The sequence below is a fragment of the Manacus candei genome, unplaced genomic scaffold (assembly GCF_025592945.1).
Source record: "Manacus candei isolate 608988 ecotype Guabito, Panama unplaced genomic scaffold, ASM2559294v1 h1tg000112l, whole genome shotgun sequence".
NCBI lineage: Eukaryota > Metazoa > Chordata > Aves > Passeriformes > Pipridae > Manacus > Manacus candei.
Window position 1 is genome coordinate 814,061 of NW_026138160.1, and position 21,268 is coordinate 835,328.

At 44.0% G+C, this 21,268-nt stretch overlaps 1 protein-coding gene across 1 annotated transcript in view; it reads left to right on the forward strand.

Annotated features, from left to right (window-relative positions):
• Positions 1-21,268, forward strand: part of LOC127461670 (M1-specific T cell receptor alpha chain-like) — a 118,941-nt gene that overhangs the window by 87,361 nt on the left and 10,312 nt on the right. Inside the window, exon 4 of the mRNA XM_051769693.1 lies at positions 9,377-9,452. Within this exon, the coding sequence (XP_051625653.1) occupies positions 9,377-9,452 (76 nt within the window). The remainder of the gene's footprint in view (positions 1-9,376; positions 9,453-21,268) is intronic.

The following is a 21,268-nucleotide window of genomic DNA, read 5'->3' on the forward strand; positions in this document are numbered from 1 at the left end:
CTAAATCCTGTCTTTTCAGTTTGATGTCATTCTGCAGATTAAGACCTGTTTTCTGACTGGACAAACTGGTTGTGATTGCCAGTCCAGTGTTACATGAGAAAGAGGTTGGAAACTTCTGCCTGTTCAGAGACAGAAGCACCACGTAGGGTGGTTTGTCTCTGTGGAAGGATTTGAAGTTATATTTGAGAAAGGAAAATTGGGATTTAAAATCCTGCAATGCTTCTTTTCTGTACATCAGCAGTTCCAACAAAAAAATATGAAAAAACCCTAGAACTACTGCAGGAGATGAAAAAATAAAATAAGGAGATGTTTCAGTCTCCTCCTCTTTCTTTCTTCTTTTTTTTTTTTTTTTTTTAACTCCAATTAGGTTTTTTTACAAAGATTTCTATAGTACTGAAAACACTTGGGGCAAATACCAACCGACTTTTTGTCAAGGGGATATATCTGACACTAAATCCCACTCACCATAGGAACTTCTGGGCTTTTTTCCCCCTGTTTTGGTTTGGTTTTTTTTTCTAAAAGAGGGGTTATTTCTTTTTAAATATGAGAAATACACAGACCTCTATAGGTTCAATTACTTCCAAGTAAATCCAAATGGGGAAAACAGCTCCATGAGCTCTCTTGGTTTACAGCTAAACTAGACAGACAGGAGCAAATCAGTTCTTGTTCTCAGTAAATCATCAGCAATAATCCAGTGTCCTGTGAGGTCCAAGTGAACAATTCACTCTGCTTTGAACATACTTCAGTGCTTTATCTCTCACCAGTCATATCTTACAGAGGAGTAAATCCTTAAGGGTTCATCATCCTTTTGGTGCTGTTCAGGGGATGGGGGACACTTGGATGAGGAGTTCAGACAATTTTGCTGTGAGGTGCCTCATGCTGCAGGTTGGTGCAAGCTGGGACAAGATAAGCACTATAACTGAGGTGGATGGACCAAGCGCTGTAGGAAAATTTCTGCTGTGTTATGCTTTTTCCTATTCATTTTCATGCTCACAGTTAATTATTCTGACTTCTACAGTTGCTGTTATCACAGAAGAATGGAACTACAATCTCCTCTGTGATAGACACGAGCTGGGCTGGTGAGAGAGGATCCCACAGCTCTGGGATTCATGTAGGGAGTCGTCAGGAGAATTTTTTCAAGCATTTAAATCATAGAATGGTTTGGGTTGGATGGGACCTTAAAGATCACCTCATTCAAACTGCCCTGCTATGGGCAGGACACCTTCCTCTAGAGCAGGTTGCTCACTCAGACTTTTGATCTAGAAAGCTTGAGAATAAACACCCTGAGAAACCTGTGAATACACATCAAAGTTAAAAAACTCCTTTGAGTCAAAAGCTGCTGCCAGCAGTTTTGGTAAAGCTCTTTGTCACAGTGAAACTCCGGAGGCACCTACGAAAAGCTGACTTTTGGAAAAGGAACAAGGCTGTCTGTTCATCCAAGTAAGTGCCAAAACAAATGTCACAAAAACTGGGCTTGATGATACTGAGATGAGCTTTGGCCCATCCCTGGAAGTGTTCAAGGCCAGGCTGGATGTGGCTCTGGGAAACCTGGACTAGTAGAAGGTGTCCCTGCCCACGGCAGGGGGTTGGAACTGAATAATCTTTAAGGTCCATTCCAACCCAAACCATTCTCTGATTCTATGGTTCAGGGATTTAAAGATAATTTTCCACTTAATGACAAGCTTTCCAACTACCAACAGTCAGTGGATGTGCCACCTTTCAGATAAAGAATAAGTGAATATTCATCTTGAAATTGTCAGACGTGTGAGTTTACTCTCTCTCATACAAAACATTCAAGGTCAGACCTACCAACCCAGGGGGATTTTGCTTCCATCTTCATCACTGCTTTTTGAAGTGTTTTTTTTGAAGTAGTATCTTCAAGATGAGAATGTGCTTGAAAAATGCCCATATTTTTCTATGGATTATAAGGGACACTGGGACATCTGTAGTAAGTTTAGATAACTTGTGTAGGATGTGTTTCTGGCCTCTCAAGACATCTAATTTCCCTGAACATGTAGTTCAGAGTGCCAGTTTCTTTTCAAATTAAGGTTCAATTATTTTTAGAAATTGAAAGAGCATTTAATAAGCAGAGAGAAAAAGTCTGTCATGGATTAGAACTTCCGTAGCCAAGATTTTGTAAAGCTCTGCCAAGGTGTAACTTTGGAGATGAAAATCAAGAGCTTAAATGGGAATAAGGAATACATATAAAATTAAGCCATGTCAGCTTAAAAGAATCATAAAAGGCTTTAAAAAGCAAGTGCCTGTAGTTCCAAGGATTGCATGCAGGTAGATTTGGGACACACATGTCCACAATCAGTCCCCCATGGAGTTTAACTGATGAATTGGGTAATTGCATTATTCTAAGTTTCCAGAATGAAAGTGGGGATTGGCAAGTGAGTACTTAACATCTCAATAGTCCAAGAAATTTCACCTTTAATTTTTATATAACTTAGAATTTTAAAAGCACTGGAATATTCTTCCACTGGCTGGGAAGAATTCATGCATGTCATTGCCTGACCCTGATCACTGAAATCTATTGACAAAGTATTCTTAAGTGTCTTTATCCTCCAACAAATTTTCTTAGTGGTTTGACAACCAGCATTTTTAGTGTTCAGAAAATACAAGTATGCATGGATTTTTGTCCCAAGGCAGATTACCAGACTGTAGACAGGAGTAGGTAAGAACTTAGTGTTTTCCAGAAGTGCCCACTTGTATCTATCTTTAGGTGACTTTCCAAAGAAGGTTTCATTTCAACTATAGTAGCTCAATATTTTGGATGAGACTATTCCTGCCTGTGTGATTGGAGGTGGTCCAGTCCTTACACAGAAGAAGAAGCAATTTGCTCCAGCATGTTTTGGCAAAATTCACAGGGAGCAACTTCCTTTGACTTTTAAGCCAGAGCTGATCATGTATTTTACAGCAAAGGAGGTACCAGTAGAAACTGAGTCCATTAAAGCTTTTATTACTGCAGATACCATTACTCTGAGTTGTCCTTGCAACTGGTAATTCTCCTTCAGCAATAGGAAAAAACTATTGGTAAAAACAGGTGTTTTTTTTTCCTAGTGAGGAACTGCCTTGTAAATGCTTTTGTAGCTGAAAGCAGATATATAACTGAGATGGAGTGATAATTACACCTTGGTGAAGGAAATCAATTTCTAGTTTAAAGAAGAAAGAAAAGAAATGGACACATATAATTATGAGTAATAGGTTCATGGTGATGTCTTTAGTTAAGCCACGAGTCTCATTCCATAACAAACTGTGGATATCACAATTTACTACTCCCAGATGTTTTTTTTTAGTTTCTCTTCTAGAAAAGGAAGAGTTATAAAAGTAAATCTGTTTCTCTGCATAGTTTTTGTAAAGCAGTTTCTGGCTGTGTGAATACAGGAAACTTTGGGAAAACAACTTTTGGAAAAGGAACAAGAATTATTGTAAAACCACGTAAGTGAGCATGAATAATGTAAGAATTACACTTCCATGTGCTTATTTTCTAAGCATTTCATTTGTTTGAAGATATGGGAAAACTTGTCTCTGTTCTGGTGAGAATCCATAAGACTGAAAAACCTTTCAATACTGATTTTTTGTATGCCAACCCTTCCCAAATGTACTGTGTTACAAATGTACTGTGTTACTGGTGTGGAATGACTCAGACAAGTATTTTTTTTGGTTTTTTTGTAATTAATATGTTGGCACAATAATGGTTACAGGTGAATGTGTCAATACTAAATACCGTCTTCCATGCTTCAACTGAAATATCTTAAATGGAAAAAAACGGAGATATAAAACTTTTTTGCTTTTACAGACCCAAAATATATGCTGATGTGAACACTAAAGTATTAATTAATGACATTTATGATAAGATTTAGTTTAGCAAAATTTTAGTGAATAAAAGTAAATTTATGTGACTACAATCATCAGTGGAGCAACATTTTGCTTCATGCTGACCTCTCCAGATTTTGGAAAGGCAATAGTTGACCCTGTCATTTAGTGGTGATTGGGAATCTGTTCAAGTCAGCCTGCAGTGGTTTATAGAAAGCACCTTCTCACAGTGTGTTTGGTGCTTATGGAAAGTTCACTTTTGGTAGAGGAACTCGTCTGTTTGTGCTTCCAAGTAAGTCTTCCAGGAAAAGCAGTGTTTCAGCATTTGTTTTCACTCCAAAATAGCGTTTGGGCACATCCCAGGTCCAGCAGAGTCCATTCCGTGTGACTCCCAAGCACTCAGCAGAGCTGGATACAGAAATGTCCTTGTGCTCTGGGCCTAGAGATCTTCTCCCAGAGATTCAGCAGGGAATAATGAATTCAGGTTCATCCCAGAGGCTTGCAGCAGAATAAACAGGCAGGGTAACTGCAAGCATCTGTTAAATTCTGTCCTGCCCTTGCAATTGCCAGGAGGTACTTTATAATGGGGTTTGTATTCGAGCCTTTGGTGCCAGATTTTTGTTTCCAAGATAATATCTGTCAAACTGCAGAGATTTTTTCAGGGGCTGTGATACAGGTAGGGGGATGCTGGTAATGAAAATTGACATGTAGAAAATGATAGGAGGAAATCAAAGGTTTTCTTAGTAAGTGGGCACCACAATGTGTAGGTTAATTAACCTACAGACTTCATTGGATCCGGATCCTATTCAGGATCCAGCAAGTGATTTATGCCCTGATTGGGTGCAGAAAGGAGAACTAGGTGGGGTTACATTTGTGACATCTTCATTTTTGCATTTCTAAAAACTTCACATAAACAAGTTATCCACTTAAATCTATGTGAGACCACACAGGATATGCAATGAATAGCTGAAAAGGGCCTATCTATCACAGAAACTCGTTAAGAGGATGGTTAATTATCTGACTGCAAGGGCAAGTTGTCTTTCTCTCTCTTCCTTAGATTTCAGTCAGCATATATGGCTTGAACTCTTAGTGAGGAACAGCGAATGGAGGTTTGTAGTTCAGGTGAGAGCATTTTCCTCTCCAGGTAGCCTAAAGAATGGAAAAAACTTATTGAGATGCCAAATATATGCCTAGATTTTCTTTGCTGGGTGCAGTAAGTCTGGGATGGGATTATCTTAGTTTGTTCCTGTCCAGAAATCATCACATATCAGGAGTTTCCCCATTTTGTTGCAGAATAGGAAAGGTTTTTTGCAAAGGAGTTAAATGATGTGTGAATCCAGCATTAGCTATAATAAGCTGCAGTTTGGCAAAGGAACGAGTCTCAGTGTTAAACCAAGTAAGTGCATGATCTGAACAAAAATATTTTGAAAAGTATTGGAGAACCTGATACTTGGAATTGGTTTCATGTAATTATCCTGGGAGGGGAATCTCCTTCCGTATCTACTGTTTGTAAGGATGAAATGATAATGTGGCTGGACCCTTCGATGTAAACTCAGCAGCAAGAAGAAATCTGGGGTTTTTTTGTAAGGTCTGAGAGTTCATGGAGAGTAACTGTTATGGGAGGAGTGCTTCCAGTAATTACAGTTAGTTTCTACTCACACAAAGGAAGCAAGGACTAGATTCCCAGCAAAATGGAAACCATGTAAATCAGAGTGAGGTACCAGAGAGAGGGAAATCTTTCCCCAAACTGTCTCATTGCTCAAGTTGCTCAAGCTTCATGGTATTCCTTGGTAGAAAGAGACACTTCAGACCATAGGAAAGAATGGATTTTCCTTGTGTTTTTCACAAGGGCTCACCATGTGTGGAATTACATGGGCAAGAAGCAGAAAGGAGAAGATGGCCTTTCAGAGAACTGGCAAGTCTCTGTCTTACAAAAGAGTGATTTAATATGCATTAACAGATATAGGAGAGCTTGCAAAAGTTCTTCTCCTGTGAAATTCTGGGCCAGGTGTCATTGCCAGATATTCTGACTGTCCAGTTACATCTTCCCCTGCAAAACTCTTCTGGACTGGGGAATTAAGTGCTTCTGGTTATGTTTCTCTCTCTTTCCAATGCACAGCTTTGAAAATTGAAGTTAATAGATGTATGATTTCCATATGGAGGGGGGGGTCTTAGTTTATTCCTCCTATGACAAAGCATTCTGTGTTCAGGGCACTTCATCTTTCCTAAACTGTAAAAATAATTGACACGAAAACTGAGAGGAGACAGAAAAGAGACAACCCAGCCTACATTTTGTAAGGATCTGTAACAGGCATTTTGCACATACAGTTTTATTTCAAAGACTAATCATGTCTCCTGCCATGGAACTTGAAACGTTCAGAAGACCATGGAGTTTTTGTAAGGAAGCTTTTCGCTGTGTGTATTCAGGAAATGCAGACAGATTGACCTTTGGAAGAGGAACCAGGCTGCTGATAAAGCCCAGTAGGTATCTCTTCACCAATAGGGTTAGGACAGACAGAGTCTTTTAGGTCTTTTGTTAGATCTCCCTCAAAATGCAGAAAAGCTTCTTTTTTATATGAAGCACAGAGGGAATGGGGAAGGAGATCACATTCTGAACAATTAGCTTTTAAGTTGTCTTGTTGCTGGAGTGGAACAGCTTGGAAATTGCTCTTCTGCTGAGAATTAGTGAATGGCCTTTTTGTTGTCCAAGCAGTCAGTCAGTCAGGAGACATCCTGAAGGGGAATGTATTTGAGATTAGTGTTCATGAATAGCCTTTGTTTACTCAAAACATTAGACAGAGCTGGTCTCTCGGACTTGGGTTTGGATCCCTTACTGTGTTCCTTTACAACTAAATAAACAAGAAAAAATAGGACCTTAAATTGGTTTTCTCTGGAAGTTTCCTTCTGCTTAATTTTTCTTGGCTTCTTTCTCTTATGGGTCTGCTCAGCTTTTGAGCTTGACTAGCTGGCTGATCTGACTCCTTTTTCAGACCATGAGAAGTTTTGGATACAACTGTGATAGTTGTTTAAAAAGTGGTGGAAATTTTATCTCCCTCTGAAATATCTAGCAGCCTGTTCTGGCTGTTAAAGGCTGGGGCTTCTCTCCTTTATGGTTTTTGTATAAAGGTTGGTTACGGTGGAATAACTGTCTTCCTGAAAAGTCACCTTTGGGAGAGGCACAAAACTAATTCTGAGATCAGGTACATCTTAAAACAAACAGTTATTTCACGTTATAAGTGCAAGGCTAAGATTCTCCTGTCTCTTAACCATGACAAAAATCATTCTACTTAAAAACTGTCCAAGAACTTCAGCTGCATTATGCTAAGAGGGAACTGGGCTTGGTTTTCTACTGCATTCAGGATTGTTTCTATCTGAATTTCTATGGAAAGATTAGAGGTAGGCAGTTAGAAAGACGTCATAATTTAGAGTCAAATGTATGTGACAAGGATGACATCTGTCTTCCCTCTTGATCTCTTTTGAAAAACACACATATTTGTGTGCCCCAAAGTTGTGTGTGGTTTTTGTTAGTGAATGTATCACTGTGTGAATTCAGCATCCAGTTGGAAAATGACCTTTGGAAGTGGGACACAACTGACAGTGAAACCAGGTAGGTAGAAAGCCTGAAGGAGTTAAGGATAGGAAAGCTTAATTGCTCTTTGAAACAGCCATTAAAATTCCATTGCTCTATCCTTCTGTGGGCAGAAGGTCAGGGCTGACCCTGTACCAGAAAAAAAACTTCTTTGTAAAGGTAAATACCTATTTGGAGGACTGGACTTTCTTGTGTCATTGAGAGCTGTAACATTTGAGTTGTTTTCTTCACTACTGCATATTCCCAGAAAACTTCCAGTCCTGCAGACCTCACACTGTCCTTTTATTTCCATTGTCCAGAACCCAGGCAATGTCCCAGAAGATGTAGTTCCTTCTCAACTGGGAAAACTGTCTTACCCCTTGCTCAGCTGCTCCTATGTCTGAATACAGGCAGGTTTCCATCCAGGTCTTCACTCCTTGGCAAAAAAAAAAAAAAAAAAAAAAAAAAAAAAGCTGGGCTGTCATGGAAAGACATGGGAACAGACAGGGCATTGTTTGTTTGGGGAATCAAGAAATGTATTTTGAAGCCATGTAGGATGGTCCAGGGGGAGATCTCTGTTTTAATTCTGATCTAATGCTGGAGGAGGAATTTTGGTGTAGCATTTCACTGCAGGAATGAAGGACAAAACTTGCAGTGAGTGACCATCTCTGACCAAACTGAAAGAAACCATCAACTGGGAAAAGTCTTTAAAGGAAGTGGAATTTACTGGGTAGACTAAGTTAAAAAGATGTTAAGCAGGATCTAATTAGGTACTGGAGGAGAAAAAAAGGTTTTTGTTTTGAAGAAAAACACTGTATGAATAGTTATGGAAACAAATTCACCTTTCGAAGTGGAATGCAGCTAAGGGTAAAACCAAGTAAGGTTAAGCCATTATTTGCTCAATGTTGTAAATATAAAAAAGAAAGATACAAAAAAATCATACCAGTGATATATGAGTTGAGACAGGTCTGACTATGTCCACAATTACTCTGTCAGTTATCTACGTCCTTCCTTTCAGATGGGCAATGTAGGGTCCTAAACACATTTGCTCAGGACATTTTGTGCATTGGCCATGCCAGAAGGGTTGCCTTTTGTCTCTTGGGATGTGGATGAGCTTGTGTTCTTGTTGAGGTGAAAACAGCTGTGTGAACTATGACAGAGGCTCACACTTGGCAGAGGGACAGGACTTCAAGTTTTTCCTAGTAAGTACAACTGCTTTCTTGTAGTCTCCCTCCATGTCAAGTAAAATAGCCCCCTGCCCACTGAGATCTCCAGGATGCCCTTCCTGGGCTTGTGGCCCTTCAGCTATGGGGTTAGAGGCCACCTTCTTTTCTCCAAGACAGACACTGGCTTTGGGCAGAAGCAACAGGGCTCCCAAACAGGGTTTGTATCCACAGGTCCAACAGTGTCCTTGATCCTGCAATTAGAGTGTGGGGGGTTCTTCACCTAAGGCTGTCACTGCTAATGCCATTCAGCATTACCCAGTGGAGATGCAGGTGACCAGCCTTGCCGAGTGGTGAGGAAGGTTTTTGTTGAGGGAAGAAACACTGTGTGAACACAGGATATGGGTCTTATAAACTTGTCTTTGGCTCTGGAACGAGACTCACTGTTTGGCCAGGTAAGTCCAGTGCTGTGTGTTCTCTCTGAGGTCGTTCTTTGGGTGGTTGAGAGCAGCAGCCTGGCTGGTTGTTTGGTCATCTCTGGGTGTCCATATCCAGGGATGGGCTTTGTTTTAAGGGAATGCCCAAAACAACCCTTCCTGCTCTCAGTTTGGCTGGGATGGACAAAGTAGCCACACTTTGATGCTCCCAAATGTCCCAGCTGCCCTGTGGGAAGGCTGTGCTGTGCCATTGCATCCCAGGGTGGTAGGGGATGCAGCGTAAAGCACTGTCTCCCTTCTGCTGGCCCTGTGAGTGTGGGCATGGCTGGGCAAAGGCTGAGGGAGAGGTGCTGCTCTGCAGTGGCTTGCTGGGCTTTTTGTTAAGGAAGGAAATGTTGTGTGATATTGGCTCTGGCTATGGCAAGGTGACCTTTGGCTCAGGGACCAGACTGTCCATCCAGCCCAGTGAGTCTGCAGTTTTCCTTTGCCTAATTTTTGGAAATCCTTGGGTGTCCACTGGGACACACTGCAGAATTACTTTTATCTGGATCACATTACAGATGGAGGGAGACCTTGGGTACTATTTCAAGAGACTCTTGTGCCTAGTAGCATGTTCAGTTGGAGGACTTCTGCCCTTTAGAAAATGTGATATGGACAGTGAAATGACAGAAATGTGGACTGCACCAGAGACCCTCATCCTAGGCTAGGTTCAGGTTCTTATTCCCATCCTTTTTTCCATTCCAGTACAACCAGCCTTTGGGGCAGGGATCATAAAATGTTCCCTGATAACTCAGGGATAGGTTCTTCCCATCTCTGACACTTTTAGTGACCAAAATAGTTATTCCCAGGGATTTGAACACGGAAAAAGGTATTTGGCAAAAAGAACTTAGAGTAGATCAATGGAAATGTGTTTGGGTGTTTATAACCTCTTTCAGAGGCGTATCCCAGCCCTCCAACAGCCCCTGAGGGAATTAGATGAAAAGGCCCATTTTGTAATGAGCTGTCACACAGTGATGGTTCGGGAGGGTGGGTAAAACTCACCTGGGGGAGTGGAACCAAGCTTCTCGTTTTCCCAGGTGAGTTGTCTCTCCTCTGAGTCAAGGGGGACTCAATATAGACAATGTTGGACTTCAGCTGCAGAAATAACAGTGCAGTGGCTTTGTGGAGCAATTGGGTTGCAATGTCACTCAACAATTCTGTCCTGGGGCTGTGCTCCAGCAGCAGCACAGGATAAGCACAGAGGATACCAAAGGTAAACTGAGCTGTCAGTGGTAGTAATGTTGGTGCTGAACTACAAACCCCATGGACAGAGCGTGCTTTTTCTATTTTGGACACCAGACCAACACCAAGCCCTGGGGCACCATGTCCTGAAAAGTCTCAATGCCAGTCAGTGACAGGGATTTTGCAAACAGCCTGAGAAAGTGATCCCTGAGGTTTTATTTTCCCTCCTCTCTCTGTTGCAGTTCCTAAGGGAAAGCCATCTCCTGTCCAAGGGTCTCATCCCTCTCGTCCTCTCAAAAGGAGACCAGAGGGGTGAGAGCCAGGCTGAGCCCTGGGTTCTTGTAGGGGAGTATCACACTGTGTGACCAGCAACACAGGAAAACTGCAGTTTGGGCCAGGGACGAAGCTGCGTGTTCTGCCAAGTATGTTTTCTACTCCTGTTTCTTCTCTCCAGGCTGTCTCCTCTTGTTGCATTCCTGCTCTAATGCACCTTCAGATCCTAAAGAGAAGTCTGAGGTGTGGGATACAGACACAAGGATTTGTGATTCCCCAGCCCTAGCATGTCTGGGTAAAGGCTGGGGGAGAGGTGCTGCTCTGCTGTGGCTTGCTGAGCTTTTTGTTAGGGAAGGAAATGCTGTGGGACAGCTCCAGAAAGGTGACCTTTGGCTCAGGGACCAGACTGTCCATCCAACCCAGTGAGTGTGTAGCTTGCTACTTGTCTTCCAAATTCCTCTCCTGCAATGGGAATGTTTTTATATTCTTTCTTTCCTTTTGCCTTTGTGCACTTGAAATGCCTTCTCTGCCACCCCACGCTCTGAGAATGCCCTCAGTGTAGTCTGTAATGAGGGCTGTGCTTGCACAGAGTAAATCTCAACTTGAGGTCCGTGTGATTATTGGAAAAGTGTCACCTGTGCCTTGCTGGGAAGTTCCTTGGCAGCTGCACCAAGGGCTTCCATGCTCCGGGGAGATGAGAGCACTGCTGTGATGGCTTTTGTTCAGGGCTTTGCATGGGCTCAGGTCTATCTCTGGAGCTGGGACAAAGCGAGGAGTGACATCTTGTGAGTCCTCTCAAAGGTCCATTTTAGCCCTGCAGGGCAATGCAGTAATGTCCAAGGCTATAATGTCGGGGTGTAAATCTTAGGAAACCTTTCTGAAGGCACACAGATCCCAGTGCCCTCTCTCTGGGAATGGAAAAGCTGTGAGCTGCTGTGGGAGGAGTGGGCTGGGCAAAAAGTTTGTATTTGGAAAGGGGGAAAACTCTTTGCAAAGGCACATAAATCTGTGAGATTGAGAGAAGTGCCTGAGTCTCACCAGCTGTGCCCTGGGCTGCCCTGAGCAGCTCTGTGTCAGCCTGGGGGGGGGAGGAGGATGTTGTTGTAGCTCAGGAATTAGGGATTTCCCTTATCTTTTACTGTTTTTTCCAGCCTCTGCTGGCAAAACCAAATGTCAGTGTCTTCTGGGTGTTTCCTTCCTGGTAGCTGTGGGGTTTTGGTAAAGCTGGCCCTGTTGTGGCACTTTGCAGGGACAGGTGTTAGCAAACTCTCCTTTGGAGCTGGCAGCAGACTTTTTGTGAAAGCCAGTGAGTAGATCCCTGTTAAGTGTCCTGTTGGCTGAAATACGGAGCAGGAAGAGGGACCTGGTCACCCTGTCAGTGGGGGTGACTCTCATCTGCCCACCTGGGCATGTGGTTGGAACTCCCTCTGCATGTATTTCTTGACTAGTTTTACCTGGAGAGGTCAGAGGAATGCGACTAAGAAGATATCCCTATATGGGGATTAGAGGTGTGTGACAAGGGTAATATCTGTTTTTTCCACCTTGATCTCTGTGGGAAATCTTGTACTGCTTTCTGGAGTAAAGGTGGTGTGTGGTTTTTATTCATGGAAGAGTCACAGTGTGAATTCAGCATCCACTGGAAAGTTGCCTTTGGGAGTGAGACACAACTGAAGGTGAAACCTGGTACGTAGAAAGGCAGCTTGGAGGAGTGAGGATAGGAAAGGCATATCCGTTACTTGGCGAAAAGCACTTGGGTTGTGTTGGAAAGTGGTCTACACAGGGATGGAGTTTGTGCATGGGAGGGGGCTGAGAGACAAGGAGCAGCTAAGAGCAAGGAAGGTATTTTGACAGTGTACAGTGTGTGTAGGAAGGCCTGAGAGAAGGTGTCGCATTTTAGGGCCATTTTCCCAGGGCTGAGTGAGGACTGTGATCATAACTCTGCATCTTTCCTCGACATGGGACAAAGATGCCCTCAGGGGTCATCTCTGCCAGAGCTGAAAGGGATGAACCAACTGTGAGGTTTTAAAAGAAGTGCCCGGCCAGCAAAGTACAGCTTTCCAGGGAATAAGCCTACACAGAGATTGACAGGGTTTTTGTTGTGAAGGCAAACACTGTGTGACTAGTTATGGCAACAAGGTCATCTTTGGAGGTGGAACTCAGCTAAGAATAAATCCCAGTAAGTTTTCAAACTTTTTCCCACTCTAATCCATGGAACAGTTTTAGGGTCATCAGTTAGTGTTGGGGTAGTGGAGGGAGGCAGATTCAGTTTGTGAGGAATTTTGCTCTGCTTTCTCTGGCAGCAGAAGGGAGCTTCACTCAACAATGAATTTACTCCTTCCACATACCCCTGTCAGCTCCTGCTCTCTCCTTTCACATAAGCAGACAGATGTTCTGAGCCCTCTTGCTCAGGGATATACAATTCATCTCATCCACACCAGTGAAAATCAGGATGGAATGCTGATGGCTCTCTCTAGCACAGCCCTGGCTGCTTCTCCTTGCAGAGAAAAGGGTGAATTAACAATGCTTTTGTGTGCACCACAATCCCAGCTGTCATCCCTCCTGTGGATGAACTTGCCAAGAGATTTCTTCCCAAGGCTGCAGTTCTTCCTGGCTTCAAAGGCCTGGTGTTGCTTGGAAGGAGCCGATCTCCTGGAGGTCCCTGGAGGAGTAAGTGGCAGGAGAGCTGATGGTTTTTGTTAGGGGGTGAAGGACTGTGTGGGCACAGGGAACTATAAAGTGATACTGGGGACAGGGACACGGCTGGTTGTGAAGCCCAGTGAGTACAAGTGCTGCCCAGCTGGTGGGAATTCCTATGCTCTGTTATCCCTCTCCTCTCTTTCCACCTTCCTGAGCACATACCTTGATCTGACTGGAGCAGTCATCCCTTGGATATGAATAGAATCTGCTGACTTGTCCCTTCTTTCCCAAGCTATTCTCTCTTCCTCAGCAAATGGATCTGGGTCTCGGCTGCCAGATATGTGCCCAATTCCATGGGCACCAACTGGTCTGACAGTCACCTTTGAAATCCACCTACACCCAACCTTGGGAATTTCCATGAGGTCTCTGCACAGGAGCGGGTCCCCATGATTCTGGAAAAGCTTTACCATGGATGGGAGTTGTGTCTCACGGGTTCTAAAAATTAGGAATGGCAAAGGGAAATGGTTTTTGGAAAAGTGTGGGGGAGCTGAGGAATAGATGTTGCCTTGTTCCAGGGAATGTCACGAGACTGGAGCCTGTTGTGTGAGGGAGATTTGCTGGTGCCTGGATGCAGCTGCTTTGTACTTGAGATCCTGTGCAGGACTGACAGAGACATTTTTGTAATGAAATGTGTCAGGGTGTAAATGTCGCAGGCAGAGTCACCTTGGGGAAGGGGACGGTGCTTTCTGTCCTTCCAGGTAAACAACCCCTTGTCCCGCAAACTGGAATTGCTTCATTCTCATCTTGTTCTGTTGTTTTGAGGGGCAGAATTTTGGGAAGCCCAATGCCGGAGCACCTGCAATTCCCCAGGTGTCCCTTGGACTTGGTCTTCCCACATGTCCCCCTGCTTTGTCCTCCCATGCGTCCTGTTACGGTGTCAAAGCTTCTTTGATTGCCTGTTCCCGTATTTGTCTTCCCTCTGAACAGGGATGAGAGGTGTGTGCGTCACAGAGACCTGACACTTTGGAGACCTGTTCCCATCCACACTGAAGTGGATCCGGTGGTCCTTCGGCTCTCTGATGTCCCTGCACTCAGCAGGGTTTGCGCTGCTCCAGGAAGCAGCATGCGAGCAATGGTGCTTCCCACTGGGACCTGTCTGGGAGTGGGACAAGGCTCCTGGGGATGCCCAGGAAGTGCTGGTTGGCCAGGCCCAAGTTCCTGATCCTTTTAAAGCTCTCTGATCCCCAGGGAACGTGTGCCATCAGCCAGGTTTTCTCTCTCCATGGCAGAGATTTGCCACTCCTACAGCAAACCAGGACACAGCCTGGAGACCCTGTGGGGACAGGAGGAGGAGGAGGAGGAGGAGGTGTGGTGGGTGCCCCTTAGTTCTGGCCATTGCCCTGACCTCCTCCCACTGACTCAGAATATCAGCCTCTGCTCCTGCCCAGGGACCTCCTGCATTGTGTCACCTTCTGCTGCCCCCCCAGCACTGGCATGGCTGGGTAAAGGCTTGGGGAGAGGTGCTGCTCCCCAGTGGCTTGCTGGGCTTTTTGTTAGGGAAGGAAATGCTGTGAGATTCTGGCTCCAGCTCCAACAAGGTGACCTTTGGCTCAGGGACTAGACTGTCCATCCAGCCCAGTGAGTGTGCAGCTTTCCTCTATGTTCTTGGTCAGAAGTCTTTGAGTGTCCACTGGAGTGTCTTGGAGATGTACTTGTTGAGTCTGGGTCATCTTTGATAGGGGAAGTTATCATTTCATCAAATGCAGTAGATGCATTGATGAGGAGTCTGAGGTGGTGAACCTGCATGAGATCCTTTCTTTTTTATCCCTGAGCATGAGCAGCAGCCTCTCAGAGTTTGTCCTCATAGTCCAACAGTGTCCTTGATCCTGCAATCAGAGTGGGGGCATGGGGTGTGTCTTCACCCTTCTTGATCTCAATTGGAATGGAATGGACAGAGTGGCCACACACCTGCTCACAAATGTCCTGTGGGCAGCCCATCATGTGCCACTGCATCCTGGTGGTCTCCTGCTGTAGTGGGAACACCTGCTGCCCCTGTGAGCATGGGCATGGCTGGGCAAAGGCTGGGGAAGAGGTGCTACTTTGCCTTGCTGGGCTTTTTGTTAGGGAAGGAAATGCTGTGGGACAGCTACAGCAAGGTGACCTTTGGCTCAGGGACCAGATTGTCCATCCAGCCCAGTGAGTGCAGCCTTCATGTGTTTCATTTTTGAAAATCCTTGGGTGTTCCCTGGAGCACACTGTAGAAGTTCTTCGTGTTACTGGGTCACATTACACATGAGAAGGAGATCTTGGGTTGTATTTCAAGATACTCCTGTGCCTATAAGTTTTTCCAGGTGGAGGATTTGCTACTTAGAGAAATGTACTATGGACATGGCACTGACATGCTGATAGTCCAGCAGCCCACAGGAACAGGGGAGAGGTTTAGGACGTGCAGACTGACCAGCTTGTGCTCAGTATCTGAGCAAGGTTGTGGACAGTGGTAGAGGAGATGTAAAGGGGTTCAGTTCTGTTGTTTACATAGGACTTTCAGTTGACTCACTCAGGTCTCCGATCATGGTTTGTGCACATTTGCTGATAGTGCTGTGAAATACCTGTACGTAGGTAGGTTGTTCTTCTGAGCATGATCAGATAGAAAAAGATGCAGAGCACTATAAGATTTCAGCCTGGCTGAGGTGTGAACAGTGAAAGGAGGACACTAATCTCACTGAGCAGGCAGACAGAAGTGTAAGGACCCCAAAATAGACAAGTGAGATTGTCCCCCATTGAGCCACTCTGCAGGAATGCAGCAGGTTTCCACTTCCAGTGGGCATCTTGACTGCCCAGGGTGTGAGGAGGCTGCCAGGACAGCCCCCCTGGGGGAGGTGTAGCTCCCAGCTGGGAACCAACTCTCTGGGTTTCTGTCCTCTGCTGTTCTGAGAACAGCCTCCAATTCACCTTTGGCTCAGGGACTCAAGTCACCACCTTGCCAAACGGGTCAATACCTGAGTGTTGCAACCTCAGCCAATTCTGTCCTGGGGCTCTGCTGTGGTTTGGCAATAAGAGGAACTGCCTACTTGAAATGTAGAGCAATTATTTAAATAGTGGAGCACCTCTGGCATTGCAAACATGCCTCCTGTAGCTGGAAGTCTGGACTCCTAGGAAGGTGGAGTGCATCAGTGACCCTGAGCCTAGGCTGTGTTCAGGTTCTTATTTCAAACTCTTTTTCCATTCCAGTACAACCAGCCTTTGGGGCAGGGATCATAAAATGTTCCCTGATAACCTACCCTCAGGGGTAGGTTCTTCCCGTCTTAGGTGACTGTAAACAAGACCAGTTATTCACACTCATTCAAAAATTAAGAAAGGTGTTTGGCAAAGAGAAATTAAAGGAGATCTATGGAAATGTGTTTGGGTGTTTATAACCTCTTTCAGAGGCAGATCCAGGATGGAATAGATCCCAGCCCTCCAACAGCCCCTGAGGGGATTGGATGAAGAGGCCCATTTTGTAATGAGCTGTCACACAGTGATGGTTCGGGAGGGTGGGTAAAACTCACCTGGGGGAGTGGAACCAAGCTTCTCGTTTTCCCAGGTGAGTTGTCTCTCCTCTGAGTCAAGGGGGACTCAATATAGACAATGTTGGACTTCAGCTGCAGAAATAACAGTGCAGTGGCTTTGTGGAACAATTTTAGATGGGTTTAGTATTCCCTGGAAAGAAGTGGTAGACTTTCTGCTTAACTGCTGTGCACTAGATATGCATCCAAGCAGGGAAAAAGTGACAACAAAATAAGTGAAATTTAAGAGCAGAGACGTGTAAGAAAAGTAAGATTTCTGAGATTTTGGACATTGAGCCCAGCGGAAAACTTCAATCCACACAAAGCCAAGGTTAATGTCTGCAAGAAAGTAGCAAAATGCAGTTCAGGCCTTTACCAACAAGTAATAACAGTGATCTGTAGGTTACTATTGTATCTGCTGGGAACTATAGAGCAGCAGCGATGGTCCACAGCTGTGATGGGAGTGGCACAAGCTGTGGAGCTTTCCTGTGAGTTGTGCAAATTGGGAGGAGGTATTTGGACAGTCCAAATTGCTAAATTCTATGGTTTAGAGGTGAATATGGTGGCTCTGCGTGAAGGGTTGGACTTTATGATCTTAGAGGGCTTTTCTAACCTAAACAATTTCATGATTCTATGATTCTAAGTATGGATTATTACAACATGAAGTGCAGTCTGCAAAGGAAGGTGGACATTGCAAGATAAGAGAGCAGAAAGGTAACACAGACTGGTGAGACTCAACAGCAGCAGTCAGAGCCTGGAAAGTTGTGTTTGCACATACTGATGGACAGATGCTGTGTGGAGACACAGGAAACCATAAACAGATGATGAATTAACCAGACAGAGGAATGTGACTGAAGGAAGTGTTTATTTCACTGTAGGTTCTGAGGTGGTGGCCAGTAATGTTGGTTAGATACCTCCAACAGAAATCTTGCATTTCTGTGTTCTCAAGTCTTCATCCAGCACAGGTACATCTCAGAGCACCATTTTGCAAAGCACTGTGTCACAGTGCCATACTGGGAGTTATGGCAAAGTTACATTTGGAGCTGGAACCAAAGTCGTGGTTTCCCCAGGTACGTCTGAGTTCTCAGATGGGATTTCTCTTGGCAGTACTTCTTTCAGTTTACAAGTTATTTTGCTTATTTTGTCACCTCACATTACATTAGCAACAGGACTATAAACTGGGGACTGGTATAAGAGCAAGTGATTTCCGTGGCTGCATACATATTTTCCCCTCCCTATTCCCAGTGATGAACCAGCCATAGCAGAAGTTTTACATGTGCAAGAGGATTTTCCTTGGAAAGCTAAAAGCAAGTGGGTTCCTAAATCAAACTCCTGAAGTAGAGGAGAAGCAAAGGGAAATTATGAAAGACAACATGGATCAGCAAAATACAGAGTGGTGAGGCTGGTTACGTAAAGCTGTAGCAGGTAAAAAGGACTTTTCCAGTGTGTGGATAGAAATACTTAGAGGTAACAAGACTGATAATTGTATGTGGATGCAAAAAATACACATGTTGGGTCTCTGCTCTGGAGATCCTCAAGCTGTAATGGAGGGAGTGTTTTCTGTCACTGTGAGACATTATATAAATTCAGGATGCTCAGGAAGCTCAGAAAACAACCTTGAGAATGACACCGAGTTTGTAATCACAGCCAGGTAGTGTCGAGTACTGGGAATTTATCTTGCCCTTCAACATCCAGGTGAAGTTTGGAGCACGTTAAAAGTGAGGATCTGAAACTGTTGGAGAACAGTGTGAAAGCCATAAAATTGGGTATGGCATAGACACCTGGATGGAGTGGAAAGAGGGTAAGAAGCAAAGTTAGTTACTGAATGACTTTGGTGGAAGGATAGAAAGGTGATCCTGACTCCAAAATATTTTTTTCTGAACAAAAAAGTGTGGAAAAATGTGTGCTTTGACTGTTGCTGCCACAAATATATGAAAAAAGTCCCCCCAAAACTCCACACCCTATCTCTTGTCTGAAACTCTTTGTAAAAGGGCAAGACAGATCCTAAGATATCAATATTTTTTGTAAATATATCAACTTTTCCAAATTTCTTAAGAATACATTTAGGATTCTTTAATATATAAACAGGTTGGGTTTACTCTTGAAAAGCAATTTTTCACTTTCTTTAAGTTGTAGTAATTGTTAACATAATTTCACCATGATTTTATTCTGAAAGTTACAAAAACGAGCAGCATAAAGAAAGTGTTCATTCTAAAAACTTCTGAAGAAATTGCTCTTGTTTCAAATGACCCTTCCAACCCTGTTCAAAAGCATCTGAGAGAAATGAGAGTCTCAGGTTTATATGGAGCTATCAGTAAGCTAAAGGAGCTATAAATCAAAGCTCCGCCTGAGTTAATTTACATGTCTCCAGATTTACCACTATGGTCATATCTGTGTGAACTGCTCCAGGTCTTGCTCTGGTCACACTGTCAGAGCTTCCCTAATGCATCCTGAAACCTCAGTGTTTGATGACAGAATGAACAATGGTCTCTCTGCCACAAAGAAATAACAGACAAAAAAGTGCTTTCTACTGAAAAACTAAATGGCACATTTGCTCTGGAATCACTCTAGACTAATTCAGATGGGAAATCCAAGAGAATGGGATGATGGAGGTTGCACTGCACCATCAGTCCCCAGGTGAGGTGTGAAGTAACAGTAAATAAACTAATTTCGAGAGAGGAATCTGACTGGCAGACTAAATAAATGAGGAATAAGATGAGGAATAGATGTTGTGATACAGGTGGCTTTCTGGAAGAAATGGGACAAATACAGTGGAGGGGAATATTAAAGAACAGGTTTTTGGGAGTGTGACAGATGCAATATACCACATGGAAAGAAAGCCAATAAGAAGAAAAGTCCTAGATAAATAGATCTGTCTAGTTAGAGATAAAGAGGATATCTTTTGGTGGAGTATTTCTTTGTTGAAGGCTCCGTTCAATACTACTCTGGATATTGTAGAGGCCTGTGCTATTGTATGACTATGGAAGTAACTACAAACTCACATTTGGATCTGGAACAAGGCTTCTGGTTTTTCCAGGTACATTTATCCTGATTTTTTGACTAATGCAAGTTTTTTGTGAATAGACACCAAGAGCTGGGGAATGGCAGTTGTCAGTGGTAGCGTAGCCCACCTTAACCTTTAGCTCAGGCAGGTGTCCAAGCAGCCCTTCCGGGAGGCAGGTGCAGGCAGGATGTGCTTTCAGTGCTCCTCCATCCATTGCAGTCCTGGGATCAGCTAAGACAAAGCCTGGGTTTGCTCTTCTGCCAAGTCAGCCATGTGGCTTTGTTCTCCCCTAAGGATCTATCCATGCCACTTCCACTGCCCTCAAGAAAAGTCATAGATTATATAAGTCATTGAAACGCAAGAATATTTATAATATTTGCATTGCCTGACATGAGGCAGAGATGTGAACTGACAGCCCAAAAAGCCAACTCTGTCCTGAGCTGCATGTCCAGCAGCATGTCCAGGAGGCAGAGGGAAGTGATTCTCCTCTGCTCTGCTCTGGTGAGACCCCCCCCCCCCACCTGCAATGCTGCCTCCAACTCTGGGGCCCCCAACACAGGAAAGACATGGACCTATGGGAGTGGATGCAGGGCCACAGAAATGATTAGGGGGAGGACAGGCTGAGAGAAATGAGGCTGTTTAGCCTGGAGGAGGCTCCAAGGAGATTTTATTACAGCCTTTCAGTATTTATAAGTACTTTCAGGCTTACAAAAAGGATGGTGACAAGCTTTTTAACACAACCTGTAGCAAGAGAACAGGGAGAAATGGTTTTAAACTAAAAGAGGGTAGATTCAAACTAGAGTTAAAGAAGAAATTTTTACTATGAGAGTGGTGAAACACCAACACCGGTTGCCCAGAGAGGTGGTGGATGCCCCACCCTTGAAAACATTCGAAGTCAGGTTAGATGGGGCTCTGAGCAATCTTACCTAGTTGAAGATGTCCCTCATCATTGCAGGAGAGTTGGAGTAGATGACCTTTAAAGGTCCCTTCCAACCCACACAACTCTACGGATCTTTGATTCCATTTATGGTGACTATCACCATTTCAGTCTTTGCTCATATCAGAATCCCATCAAGAAACCTTGCACTACGACATTTGTAATATTACTCTTGAAAGAGAACTGGACTTTAGCTGGTCTGTCTGATGTACAGACACTGTATTATCCACAAATACTGCAAGTGGACTCTATTTGTGACTTAAACCCAGGTTTGCTGAGCTGTTGCAGCTGCAAGGCCATGTGTAAATACTTGCTCTGGCTACTGCAGAGCTCAGCATGTGAAACCCCAGGTAACGGAGTTAGAAGGCTCAGATTGCCTTTGCAACCACCTATAAAGCTCCAAGACCTGGACGGGGACACAGTGTGCCACTGAAACTTGTAAGGAGAGAACTATAACCAAGGTCAAAAGGAGTCCTTGCAAAGGTTTCCTGAACTATGTGAATTATGGGGATGGAGGATACAAGCTGACATTAGAGAAAAGAATGCTGTTGGTTATCAAGGGTAGTAAATATTCAGGAAAAACCATGGACTTACAGGTTGTTGCCCTTAACATCATGTCTCAGGGAACTGGAGTTTTAGGTGATTTTGCAGATGGAAAAGCAGA